General features: G+C 41.0%; 1 protein-coding gene across 3 annotated transcripts in view; it reads right to left on the bottom strand.

The window, feature by feature from the left end:
- Positions 1-13,569, bottom strand: part of otogl (otogelin-like) — a 45,806-nt gene that overhangs the window by 24,893 nt on the left and 7,344 nt on the right. For 2 of the 3 annotated variants that reach the window (XM_061823988.1, XM_061823990.1), the window contains exons 9-25: positions 12,699-12,823; positions 12,125-12,231; positions 11,898-12,004; positions 10,639-10,785; positions 10,313-10,421; positions 10,199-10,245; positions 9,976-10,121; positions 9,360-9,486; positions 8,095-8,272; positions 7,900-8,024; positions 5,615-5,824; positions 5,269-5,437; positions 3,493-3,567; positions 3,121-3,164; positions 2,734-2,899; positions 2,188-2,295; positions 1,285-1,423 (exon numbers count right to left, since the gene is read on the bottom strand). In XM_061823988.1, coding sequence (XP_061679972.1) covers positions 1,285-1,423; positions 2,188-2,295; positions 2,734-2,899; positions 3,121-3,164; positions 3,493-3,567; positions 5,269-5,437; positions 5,615-5,824; positions 7,900-8,024; positions 8,095-8,272; positions 9,360-9,486; positions 9,976-10,121; positions 10,199-10,245; positions 10,313-10,421; positions 10,639-10,785; positions 11,898-12,004; positions 12,125-12,231; positions 12,699-12,823 — 2,129 coding nt within the window. The remainder of the gene's footprint in view (positions 1-1,284; positions 1,424-2,187; positions 2,296-2,733; positions 2,900-3,120; positions 3,165-3,492; positions 3,568-5,268; positions 5,438-5,614; positions 5,825-7,899; positions 8,025-8,094; positions 8,273-9,359; positions 9,487-9,975; positions 10,122-10,198; positions 10,246-10,312; positions 10,422-10,638; positions 10,786-11,897; positions 12,005-12,124; positions 12,232-12,698; positions 12,824-13,569) is intronic. The other variant, XM_061823989.1, reaches the window with a different exon arrangement.

Genomic DNA, 13,569 nt, shown 5'->3' with positions numbered 1-13,569 from the left:
ACACAGGAAGAAGGTCATTCATGAACAAAATCCCCTTTGAGTAGAAAGCTAACATTGACATTTGGAATGTATGCGCTCAGGAAGTACTGCAGTGTAATTAAACAGCAAAGACCCACTTGCCCACTCTTTACGCGTCTGCAAGGTGGTCTGCAAATCTGTCGGGTCTCAATCGGACCACCTGTCTCACCCATTCTAATTCTATATCCCTGGGAGCACAGGAACCCTGAGGTTTGGGTTGAACACTAGCCTCTTTGTCATGCTTGATCTTTGCCGAGCATTACCAGGGCACAAACAAAGGAGTACACACATGCAAACGCGTTTGCCTTCTCTGATTTAAAAAAAGAAAAAAGAAAGAAAAGAAATAGTCAAAGACTTGGCTGCGCACTTTCAGATTCAAGTCACCGTGAGTCAGACACAGTGATGCTACTTCCATAAAAGGGACCTTAAAATCAACTTTTTTAGTTAATTGTAGACAAATAGATGGGCTTCTGTAGCGCTGGTCCATCAAGTGTGAAATGAAGTAACCTACTGTAAATAATTTGTGATCTGACTATTTTGGAAAATGTCTCGTCAAGTCAGACAATCTGAAATTTACACGACTCTGAGGACTAATAGATCGGCTACATGCACCACAGTCAGGAAAAACTCTACAAACAACACAAGTGTAATTCGGCACCTTGGCAGTGAAGTGCTGCCACCACAAATGAAAATGCTATCAATACTTTATGTCTTTATGTTTCCAGCCATACTAATATAGTTGACTTTGCTTCCCACAGGGGGTGGGGAGGGGGAAATTCACAATGTGGACATGGATGGGTGAACATTTCCTTTTCTGTACGTACCGAGTCTCCAGAAATCCTCAATAACAACGCAAAAAGTTGCTGTATTTGTTGCTTATCAATTTTTAGCAACAAATTTACTAAGTGTGTCACACTAAATAGCTCTCGCATGCGCATGATAGTCGTCATGGTAACAAAAGCCATATTGTGCATTTGGATGAGCCCGTCCTGACTATTTCGAGTATGTCAAGTGACAGTTAATGCACTGTAGGTCTTTATCCTTTGTATATTTCTATCTAAAAATATCAGACTATTTATTCAGCGTTTTTTTTTTTTTTAATTCTGACAAAAAAGGTACAAAAGGCCTCCTTTAAGGACCAGACTTACACAAAAAGGAGCCTAACCTCCATTCCATTTTGTAGCCGGGTTCTTCAACACTCCTAATAATTAGATATACACGATAGCCTGCCATACAGACATTGCTTAGGGACCTAGCCAGACTCACTTTGAGCAGGTAGACCTGACACTTGGAGTGGTAGTCATACTCCAGCCCATCGAAGGTGTGGTAATGTCTGTCGCTGTAGATGGTACACACAGCTGGACACGGTGAATAACTGCAGTTAAAATACCCACGTTGACACAGACTGAGGAGACGGCAGGCAGCAGGTAGAGGCATGTAAGGAAATATAAAAAGAAATGAAGCAGATGCGTAATTGCAACGTTCCAAAATGATTATTTTTCATTCTGTTTGCTTCAAATGAGTGATCATCCAAATGGGAAATCATACCACATTAGTATACAATTTTGTGGATAATATATTCTCTATTAAATTTGTCTCCTTGTTTAATCATGAGCTTGTGTTCTTTTAAATACAAAACAGATAAAGCTACAAGCAGCGATGAATGGGGCCTGACATCCCCCTTTTTATGGCAAATCCTTATAATAATCATCCATCTTTCATGCTTTAGGCAAATAAAAAAAAAATTCAATCTTCACTCCTCTCTTGTTTACCTGCTTCCGATTTAAGTTTATTTGGGTAATTTCTTTGTAAGTAGTAATTTGTCTAGCAAATATTAGTCCTAAACATTTTTCCCCAAATTCCAGCTTCAACTCAAAATGGCTGATTTCCTGTTCAATTTCGGGCATTAGTATCTGAGACTTACAGGTGCATTATTTTATAATAGACATGTCAATCTAAAATTATGATGATTTGTTGTAAATGGCGTTGGGAGGTGATTATTTTTTGTAACTTTCCAGGGGGTACCATCGAGTTAGTTTTGGGATGTCACGTTCAGAAGGCCTACAAATTGCAGTAGATATATTTGCACTGCTTTCAAAAAATGATTACGTTTTCGAGCATCCTTCTTCCAACGAATAAAAATGGATTCCAAGAGGGCTTTCGACGTACCATTTATAACAGGACGTTTCCACAGTTTCTCCAGGGAGATACTCTAGGCCAAGCCAGACACAGGGGCAGTTTTCTGGATAGTAACATTCCCCACGATGCAGTACCAGCCTTTAAATAGAATATACCAAGCATACAAATATGTGCAATCAGAACAAGACTGTACAGACACAGATGTATTCTGTAATGAAGAAAGATGGATATGCAGGTTTTTAATATTAGAGTGAAGATCTTGAAGATTAAAGCACACACAGCTTGCTCTCTCTTGATTAAGTACACCGTGCCTTTAATCATTGTAGATGACTACCAACTAATTACATCTCTATCTCACAGGAAAGCCTCCGGTTTTTCGTCCTTTTGTGCTCACATCCACATGCATACATTTGAAAATTAATCTCTTTAATGAGATCACTTTGTCAGAGATTGCCAAAAAGAGCTAAATTTGCACTGATGTATTTTTTTTAATTATTATTTCCAAGTACCAATGAGGCAGTTTCAGGACATCAATGAGACAGATGAATAACAACGTTGAGAGGGGTTGTGTATTACCCAGGAGGGCAGACACAGCCCGAGATGCACGGCGTGTTGGGCGGGCAGGTTACGTTCAACATGAGATTGCGGCATGTTGACGCGCAGGCCAAGCCGCCTCTCTGCTCGGCGCAACTGTGGTACACTTTACCCGTGGGGCACTGCCTGATTTCTGGGCTGTCTGGCTCTATACACACACACAAACACACACACACAGAAATGCGGGTGAATCAATGCCCGTGTCCTCCTCACCAATCACAGCAGGAACTTCTGGGAAACTAGGTGCAAGGCTACTAAAATAATAAGATTGATTTCGGCAAGGGGGACACAGCCTGAAACAGCACTTTGTTGTTGAAAGAAGCTAGAATTGAAGGCAGGGGGTGTGTAATGGAGTTGGGAAGGGGTTACCTTTTTCTTCTGCCGCACACTCCAGCTTCCCATTCCTGCACAGGCTGATGGCAAATAGAGGGAAATAAAATAAAAGTCACATTCATTTTGAACATCATTTGCGCTTAAGTGAACTTCGCAAAGTTGTCCTTTGGGAACACACCTACTCACAAATTTTCCTGTAGAAAATAAGCACAACTTTTGATTGAAAAATGTTCCTATTTGTGCATATCTGTACATTTTTGTGGTCTGTCTGTAATGACTAAAAACAACCCCAAAAACAACCCAAATAGAGTGGGTTGATCGTGTTTGTTACGAAGTGGTGTGGATCTTGCAAGTGTGAAAGCAGCCGAAATGTCTTTCTGCTTTTTCAAGGAAGCCAGTGAAACTCACCAGGGTCCAGTGGCACTGAAGATGATCTCGCCTGGTTGAGACACACCGGCCATGGTGTAGCAGTGGCACTGAGCCCTGCCAATGACAGAAAAATGATGCGCCATGACGGTTGTTTACGAGTGAGCATGAACATATCCATTAAAAAAAAAGAGAGAGAGGAAAAAAAAAAGCAATGGTGCAGGTCACCAGAAGTACACCAAACCCATGCTTTTCTTCAGATGGAACTGGGCCTTTAGTCATGGACATTAGTGAGTAGAAATAAATTTGGAATTTGGCTCTACCTGAGCCCAAACTAAACCCAACTGGCATCATCATCTGGGTGACCTGACGCTGGCTGTGCACATCGAATGTCCTTACAATTTACATACACTTCTGCAAGGATGAGTGGTCAATTAATTCCAAGACGACATTGAAGAGACTTCTATCCTCAAATCCTTTCACTAAATCAGTGCCACTCAAATAGTGGGGCGTGACCCCCTGGTATGCGGGGGGAGGGGGGGGGGGAGACCCTGAAGTACATGATTAACAAGATGAGTAAATTTATATTCTTTGTTGTAATATCATATACAGCACATATCTTTTTTGTAATTTATCCCATGTTTATAAGGATTAGATTATATTATACTTTGGAGACATGCACTGGAAAGGAGAGGAATGAAGATTAGCCGAAGTAAAACAGAATATATGTGCATGAATGAGAAAGATGGAGGGGGAATAGTGAGGCTACAAGGAGAAGAGATAGCGAGGGTGGAGGACTTCAAATATTTAGGGTCAACAATCCAGAGCAATGGTGAGTGTGGTAAGGAAGTGAAGAAACGGGTCCAAGCAGGTTGGAACAGCTGGCGGAAGGTGTCTGGTGTGTTATGTGACAGAAGAGTCTCTGCTAGGATGAAGGGCAAAGTTTACAAAACAGTGGTGAGGCCGGCCATGATGTACGGATTAGAGATGGTGGCACTGAAGAAACAACAGGAAGCAGAACTGGAGGTAGCAAAAATGAAGATGTTGAGGTTGTCCCTCGGAGTGAGCAGGTTGGATAGGATTAGAAATGAGCTCATTAGAGAAACACCCAAAGTTGGATGTTTTGGAGACAAGATTCGAGAGAGCAGACTTCGATGGTTTGGACATGTTCAGAGGCGACAGAGTGAGTATATTGGTGGAAGGGTCCTGAGGATGGAGCTGCCAAACAAAAGAGCGTGAGGAAGACCAAAGAGAAGGTTTATGGATGTGGTGAGGGAAGACATGAGGGCAGTTGGGGTTAGAGAGGAAGATGCAGGAGATAGGCTAAGATGGAAAAAGATGACACGCTGTGCCGACCCCTAACGGGACAAGCCGAAAGGAAAAGAAGAAGACTACATGGGAAATATTGGAAAGAAATTTTGCAATGAGCCATGATTCAATTTGAGTCAGAATTGATTTACATTTTCTAAATGAATAAGAACAATAATAAGAAAAGCATGTGTGCCCCACAGTGGAGTGGTTCCAGATTCCAATCCATGCTCAGTGTTCCTGTGTCGAGTTTGGATGTTGTCGAGGTGATCGCGTGGGAGACTAAATTGTCGATAGATGTGAATGTGAGTATGAAATGTTAAACAACCTTTCATTATCAATAGAGTATGACGGTCTGTGATCGATTATGGTTCCAGCTGAACCACAACCGTAATGTGGAAAAGCCCAATTAAAATATATTGAAGGATGGTTTGAATGGTACACTAAAAAAGTGCAATTTCAACAGTCGTGTTCACATCCTATTTCCAGTGGAAACTGGAGTAGACTTACAGTCGCACACATCTCTGGCGCATGTCGTCATAGTAACTGCCGTCAGGACAGCCACACCCCTCAGCGCAGTCATCTGGATTACACACGTCCACGCTGGATAGATCACGACAGGACCGCCCGCAGGACGACACACACGAGTGGTACACCATCCCTCCGAGACACACCACTCCTACATCATATATACGAAACCAATAGGGAAAAAAAAGCACGTGACCTACTTTTTGCAAACAGACAAAAAAAAATCCCAGAAGCCTTTTCACCTCAATGTATTATAACAATTATGCAAAGATATTGTTTTCAAATCTCAACAGTGATTAAACTCACTCCAGCAGCTCTCGCAACTCACCACATTCGGAGATGTGCGCTCGGAAATTAATGTCAACGCCGTGCTTAGAGCAAAGCAGAGCGTAGTGAGCCAGAACTGTGCAGAGACAAGCGCTTCCGCATCGGCAGGCCTGGTAGCGACACTGCTGCTGGTAGACATTTGGAGCAATGTAGCCATGACACGGGGTGAACAGACTCCCCAGGAGCACATCACACTGGGAGGCATAGAATACTAAAAAGATATGCACAATACATTACTATCCAGAAAATGTTGGACAGTGTTGCAAAAGTATCATGTAGGTTTTTCCCGCTACAAGTGCACCCAGAGTCCGCCAATGCGTACCGGTAAATCATTCTTGAAGGGAACAAAGTATTATGAAAACTCGCTTTCTGCTGGGTTTTTTTCAAAACCACCTACCCACCCATTGAGTGTAATTTTTCTCACTCCATCACAATCTGTCACAGCCAGTCAGCCATGCTCACCTCTGTCAGTCAGTCACACCCACCTACTTAAGGTTCTGTTGATGACTCACTCATTGCCAGATTTTTTTTCATGTCACTGATAGAATCTCCAGTACCTTCCTGTGGACTGATCTTTTGTTGCCGACCATTTCTGCCCCTCATCTTCCTGCCTAGTTGATCTTCTCGGAATCTCCTAACTCTTCTGCCTTATTTTATTTGCCTGTTATCCTGGCTGTTTGGTGTTCTGCTTCAATGATGACGAAGTGGGAGTTTACCCATTCTGCTATTTGAGGATAACATAGCAATATATGACATGCCCCCACCCAAATAAAATCAACCTTCCCAATCACTAAAGACCAAAAAAGCATCAGCGGCTGAATCATGCCAGCCCAGACTTCCTTTTCACCAATTACTTGACTTTGCCTGGGTGATCACAAGGTATTGCCAGATCAGTCGACAGACATAGCATCTGTCCTGAGTCTTCCCCGGGGCCTCCTTCTAGCGGGACATGCACAAAACACATTACCAGGAGGCCGAGAAGGAGACATCTAACCAGATGCCCGAGCTGGCTCCTGGCTCCTTTCGATGGAGCTAAATCTTGTGTTTGTTACCTATTTGCAAAATGTGTCTATGAGCAAACCAATTCTCGACCAGTGATCTGACCAGCTAGGCACGGTGAGAATCCAGAGCCACTTTCAACTGATGGCCAGAGTCTGTGTCCCGCATGACCTTGTCTGAGACACTTTCATGCATAGGTGCAAACTTGCAGAAACACCAAGATCCCAACAAATCCCTGGTGTCATGTCAAAACCAAAATGCAAGCAAGAGCTGCGTTGAGTTTTGGTTAATGCGGATATATGCCTGGATCAGACAAGACACATTTGGTCTTTTACGATTGCAATATGTCACACTACTGAGATATGATCTTACTTTGTCTTGGGCAGACAGTAGCAACAATACACAACATGTATTTCAAAACCATGACAGCCTGTCTTTTGTGATCACAGGGGCTTTATTTTCTCCAATCGAACACTGCCAGAGTGGTGGAACTACAAAACATGTCACTGGTCAAGGTAACATGAGATACTCGTTACCATGGCAATGAAAACAATGCGCTCCACTGATGTGTTGTTTGTGTGCATGTGAGTGTGTGAGGACGTTTTGAGAGAATTAACAAAATGAGGGAAAAAAACGTGCTGTGTTCATCAGGATTGCTCGAGGTATATTCACATACTTTTAATACGATATGCCTCACAAGCAGGCAACAAAACGATAAGTAACCTAGTAAGGTTTGTGCGAAATCCTCTTTGCCAACGTCAAAGTTTACTGTCAGAGAGTTGTCAGTGATAGTCTATGTCACACTACACAGACGATATTCTCCCCACAAAAACAAAATATGCTAAACTTTTCATTTTAGCGTCATAGGGCCAAATCGTTAGTCATGGATTATGTCGCACCACAAGACGTTTTGTCGTTCACTCGAAATTATGTTGGGCCTGATATGGGAAATCGGCTGCGCTAATCTGGCCATTATTGGCACTAAAACACTGTAGTCTGATCTAAAGCAAAGCAAAGAAAAGAAAAGAAAAAGCTACTTTATTTATGTATTGTTTAAATTGTAGAGGAAATCCTTTAAGTATCCTTTTAATATTTTTGAAAAAACACTGCCAAAGATTACAAAAAGATCAGTGTTAAAAAAAAAGTTAAGCACGACTAATAGCAAAGATGATGATGTCATAATGTTTGGATTTTTTTCACCAGAATTCACATCATATTCTCAAAGGTACAACATCAGGTGTCCCGGTGTTCCACGGTAGACATTCCCTTCTTGGTGGAGCTAATTACCGTTCTGTAGGTTCATCTCACACGGGTCAATAATGGGCAAGTTCACCGGCGCGACACATGCTGATGACACTTTCCAAGCGTTGGCATGAAGCTGTGGCGTCCCCTCAATCATACCTGCAGGGGACCTATATAAGAATGGAAAACGGTTACAAAAAGCTTTAAAAACAGACTTAAGTGGTACAACTGCAAACTCACAGAAAGTCATCTCGAAGATTTCCATTCAAAGTCCCGCAAAGGCCGAGCGTCAATCCATGCCAGTGGCTGTCCAACTGCAATTGGACTCGCCCTCCTCTACCATCGTAATGCAACCTCAGTCCCACTCGTGCCTTTAGTTGTGTGAACACCGAGGTCAGCTTGCGCACATCCATCGCATCTACATATCCAGGGGAGAAAAAAAAAATGCAATCACTGGTAAGATGTTAATTTGATGTGAAATACAAAGTACAGAGTCCCCAAAAAATTCTGTTAACTGCATAATTTAATGGAAACAATTTAGATTTTTTTTTTTTTACTGAAGTGGCAAAACTGAAATTCCAATGTATAATGCAGCAACGTCAACAACATACACATCCAGATGTGCGCAAACACCACAAATAAATTCATTAAAAAAGAAAAACTGTAAATCTAAACTACAGAGAAAGCAAATTGTATCACAATAAATGTAATGCAAATACATATGTTATGTACATTAGAGGCATGACATCCATTTTCAAATTTGCCAAAATAATTTCAGTTGGTAGCAGCCAGTGGGGAAATGTGGAAGTTTTTATTCATAAAATCAATTAGGAAATGGTCAGCCCAGGCTAATTAAATGCTCAGTGAAATTTATTTTTGTATTATTTGTGAAATATTCTTAACTTCCGTTACTTTTGAGTGTGGACACTTGTGATGTTATTTCAGTTCAAATTCTTTGTCTGTGCATGTGTATTGCTTTTGTGTGTCTAGTCTGTGTAAACATAGGCTCTACGGGATAGATCACATGAAAGGTACGCAAAAATAGGCGGCCAATAAAATCGGAGATTAAATTGGATGGGGCTCTTGGGCCACAATTCTAGATTCATCCAGTGAGTAATTAACAGATAAAATGAAAAAGGTCTAGTTCACGTTTGAAACTGGTAATCAAATTGGAAACAAAAAGGAGCTGACTAATATAGAACATGGAGACTTTCAGACTCAAACAAATCCACCGTGTTCATATTGCTACTCTTATTTTGTTCATTCAAATGTTCTGAATTTGTCTTGATAAGGCAGTGAGTAAATTTGACCATAGTTATCTAGTGTCAGTTTAACATTGTTTGACACTATGCTGGAGAAAAACATTTCAAATATTTAGGCTTTTTTGTTTCTGACACTTGTGTAATTAAAAAAAACAAAAACAAAAATGAAATTTAACCAAGAACATTATTTCTATTCCTAAATAATGAAGGAAACAAGAAGTGAATAGAATAGTCCATAGCCACCATCAACATAAGGCAGGAGAGGGGCCGAGTTGACCCCGATCATCACCCCTCCTTCTCTGGTCAGAGTGATCTGACGACTCACATCCTCCTCCAGCACCAACGTCACCGACTGAATACACACCTGCTTCTGTACACATAAAAAGGCAGTTTGAACCCAGGTGGATTTGTGGCTTTATGAGGGGCCCTCAGGGACATCCTTCAGGATTACCTCTCACACAAACATTCTCAGACACTGCTGCAATGCTATCATACACACTACAGAAATGCTTGCACAAACAACTGAAAAGCTTCTACGCACAAGTAAAATCCTCTTACAGTTAATGAAATATGCTCGTAATATACTGAAATGTGTGTTTGCGTATAGCATATGAGAGGGTTTCAGTGTGTATAAGCATTTGACTAATGTGTGAGAGGATTTCAGTTGCTTGTATGAATGTTTCTGTCATGTGAGACCATTTAAGCAGTGTGTGTGAGTGTACAAAAAACAAGTTGTATGTGAAAGTCTTTCAATAGTGGCAGTAGTACAGCATTTTAGTTATGTGCGTGGAAGAGGTAATACTTAATTACGTTCCTGACAGCTCCTCATATGGGTGTACAGAGATCATTGCTTTGGCACCTCGGTGCAGGTCGTGTACTGCAGAGTGATGGTAAATTTGCTGCTGCCGCGGCTCTTTGCGAGAACGTACTGGCACGCGCCAGGCTGGAGAAACATTCTTCCGTCAAACGTGGTCACAAACACATCACCCACCACTGAACACTCCGCTGTGTGGGGATGGACAGAAGAGGTTAAATGACTCACTAGGTCGCTGCATTCCCAACAAAAGGTCAGGCAGTCCTACCCGTGCAGTTGTTCTCAGTGCAGTTCCATACGCCTCCCATACAAACACTAAAAAAGTATCACAGTAGTTTAACTGCACATTGGGGAAATTGATGAAGTACATATCAACACTCACCAAATATTGCAACCCTGTTGAAGCACATGTCCGTGCACGTATGACGACCCGTGGTAAACACACGGACACTGGGAAGCCGCTATACATGTTCCATTTTGTAAAATGAGCCCTGATAGAAAACATCAGGATGATCAGATCTTGCATTAAGGGCTTCCATTCAGAAATTGTTTGTTTAAAAAAATATATATATAATTTATTTTATCACTCATTCATTCTCCCTAACGCTTATCCTCACTGGGATTGTGGGCACACTGGAGGCTTTATGAACACCCCCTTCCCACCACTGCGTATAATTTAAACTACAACTAGCAGGTAGCAGAAATTACTAAGTTCCTTGTCTTCACTACCATCAGGACAGTAGCAGCCATCCAGGCAATGGAGGTTGGTTCCAAGACACTCTTTTTCAAAGGTGCAGGTGGGAGGGCAGCAACTGATACAATCTCTGTACACAAAGCTCTCCTCGCAGCCATCATCTAAATGCAAAGAGAGTTTCACACACAAAGTAAAGCGGGGTCCATGCATAATCGGGTTAGGTTGTAAATGTTTTTGTTAAATCTAGCAATGTGGCAAAGGCCCAATTTTTAAATGTTCCTGAAAGATTATCTGTTATGATTATCCTATGGTGTGGGGTGTATTAAGTGTTTTTTCTTACCCAAATTGGTCCGAAAACAGATTTGACAATCACAAATGTTAAACCTATTCAATATTTAAAATGCCAAAAGCTTATGTGTGTGATTAAGACCTAGTTTAGCCGAGTCATACCCTCTGCGATTTTGACTTTCTTACTTTTTTATCCATGCATTATCTGAACCGCTTATCCTCACAAAGGTCGCAGGAGTTGTTCTTTATGAATTGTTTATTCATTTCATTTTCTGGTCTATTCATAAAATACATATTTTATAAATAAATAGATTAACACAGATAATTCCCATTAATATATAATTATAAGGACACATCAGGATATACTGCATATATTATCAGAATATAAAATTACAGGATGTATTATTATTATTAATTTTGCCCAAATCATTCATCCATCCATTTTCTTTGCCGCTTATCCTCACGAGGGTCGCAGGCAGTGGTGGAGCCTATCCTAGCTGTCAAAGAACAGGAGGCGGGGTACACCTTGAACTGGTTGCCAGCCAATCGCAGGGCACATAGAGACAAACAGCAGCACTCACAATCACACCTAGGGGCAATTTAGAGTGTCCAATTAATGTTGCATGTTTTTGGAATGTGGGAGTACCCGGAGGAAACCCACGCAGGCATGGGGAGAAAATGCAAACTCCACACAGGCCGGTTCGGGATTTAACCCGGGACCTCAGGACTGCGAGGCCAACGCTTTACCAGCTGATCCACCGTGCCGGCCTGCCCATATCACACAGGTCTAATTGATGGAGATATGGTTTTGTTTGTGGTCTGTTGTGTTGTTCATTTTGAGTTCACCACACTATCATAATAATAATAATAATAATAATAATAATAATATCAGTAAGAACACGTGTTATATGTGGGGTCTCTCATGTTTTAAAAATTGGTATTCATGTATCCCCCTCTCTGTTCAAGAGTTGTAGCCAGAACTTACTGCAAGAGGGGAAGCTATCCCTCCATTCCCTCACTGGATACCCGACATGAGAGCAGGCCCGAGTGTACTCCAACAAAGTCCGGCAAAATGTCTTCTCATCATCGGATCTATGGTCGAAATACACTTTAGACGGAGGCTACTTTTACAACTAATGTTGGTCCGTAAAGAGGCTAGCATACGAAACACATAAAAAGGCAGTCAAGGCTGAATAGGTAGTTCTCACTTACGCGCAGAGGTCAGAGACACAGCTGGCCATAAATGGGTTGGGATCAATATTCTCATGACAGGACAAAAACGGGAAGAAGAGGAGAGCGCTGCATTTCTCAGTGGCATCCTGCAGAAAAGGAATGGCACACCAATGTAGATAAAAAAATACACAGCCGCTGCCCATTTGGAAATCAACCATCGACTGTGAAGGTTTGTTGATATTCTCAGATACTGGTATATATTGTACAAGATCCAGCTTATTTGTGTACCTAAATATACAGGAGATGGGGGATAACATCAGTGTAAATAAAATGAGGCGATACATTTTTTTTTGACTGATTCACAATCATAACGGCCCTCAGGGGGAAACACAAATTACAATGTGGCCAATGGCAAAAAATAGTTTGACACCCCTGCTCTAGGGCATGTTTAAAATAAGTGTTTTATTGTGCAATCGTGTCCTTTTTGGTTAATTGACAGGATCCACAGAGGTGGGTAAAACTAAGGTGATTTGTACTGGCATACTTAATTGGTTATCAAGTAGTTTGGTATTACACGCTGTCTCTCAGTGAAGTGCGTCTATGTAGTTCTTACATCCATCTCCGATACCGAGTCACACGGTCCACTGAAGTCAAGGTCCACCGAGGGACAGGGTCTTTCATGAGGGAGGTCCACCGCCCAGCTGTTAGCAAATACAGCAGGGTCATCAGTCCGTATGCCTGAAAATAAATAATGGTGACATACAGTGCCTCTCGACACGCAGTGATGAATAAGCCCTCACATCCCCTTTATTATAGCTTTTAATAATCATCAAAATAGTTGCACTGCTGCTGGTGCAGAGCTAAAATGAGCTTCACAATTTAGCATCACCTATCCACAAATACTGTACATCAAGGACAGGGATACTCAACAAAAAAATTCTAAAAGGTCTCGATTGAGAAAAAAAAGGTCCCGATTGAGAAAATTTATTAACGCAAAGGTTTGGAAGATCATCTAGTGTTTATTTATTATGATATATTTTTAAATAGCCTAGTGGTTTTCATCGCCATGTAATCAATACCTCAGCCAAACCCAAAAACCTTTTGCCATTTAATATTGTTGTTATATTTGACTCCTTATATGTACTGTTGTGCTCATAAGTTTGCTTTTTCTGGATGAACTTGGAATATACATTTTTTTATGACTGAGTATTCATTATTATATATTATATATATTATTATATATAATTATATTCATTATTTTCTTTATGGATGTTTTGTTTAATTATTGTGCATTTCTGAAACTCACTGTAATTTGAATTCCATTCAAAATTAAATGTGTTTTATGTGGCTTTAAAGAATATAACACAATTTAGGAATTCTGCCCGAGTAATCAAACATAAGAGCACAACTGCGTGTTCTCTAATTTATCAAATAAACGTAGGGCTCTGAAATTCACAATAACAAAATGGAAATTAAAAAAAAAG

The sequence above is a fragment of the Syngnathoides biaculeatus genome, chromosome 6 (assembly GCF_019802595.1).
Source record: "Syngnathoides biaculeatus isolate LvHL_M chromosome 6, ASM1980259v1, whole genome shotgun sequence".
In the NCBI taxonomy this organism is placed as follows: Eukaryota; Metazoa; Chordata; class Actinopteri; order Syngnathiformes; family Syngnathidae; genus Syngnathoides; species Syngnathoides biaculeatus.
The sequence above is the reverse complement of the archived record's forward strand: the minus strand, read 5'-3'. Positions and strand labels throughout refer to the sequence as shown.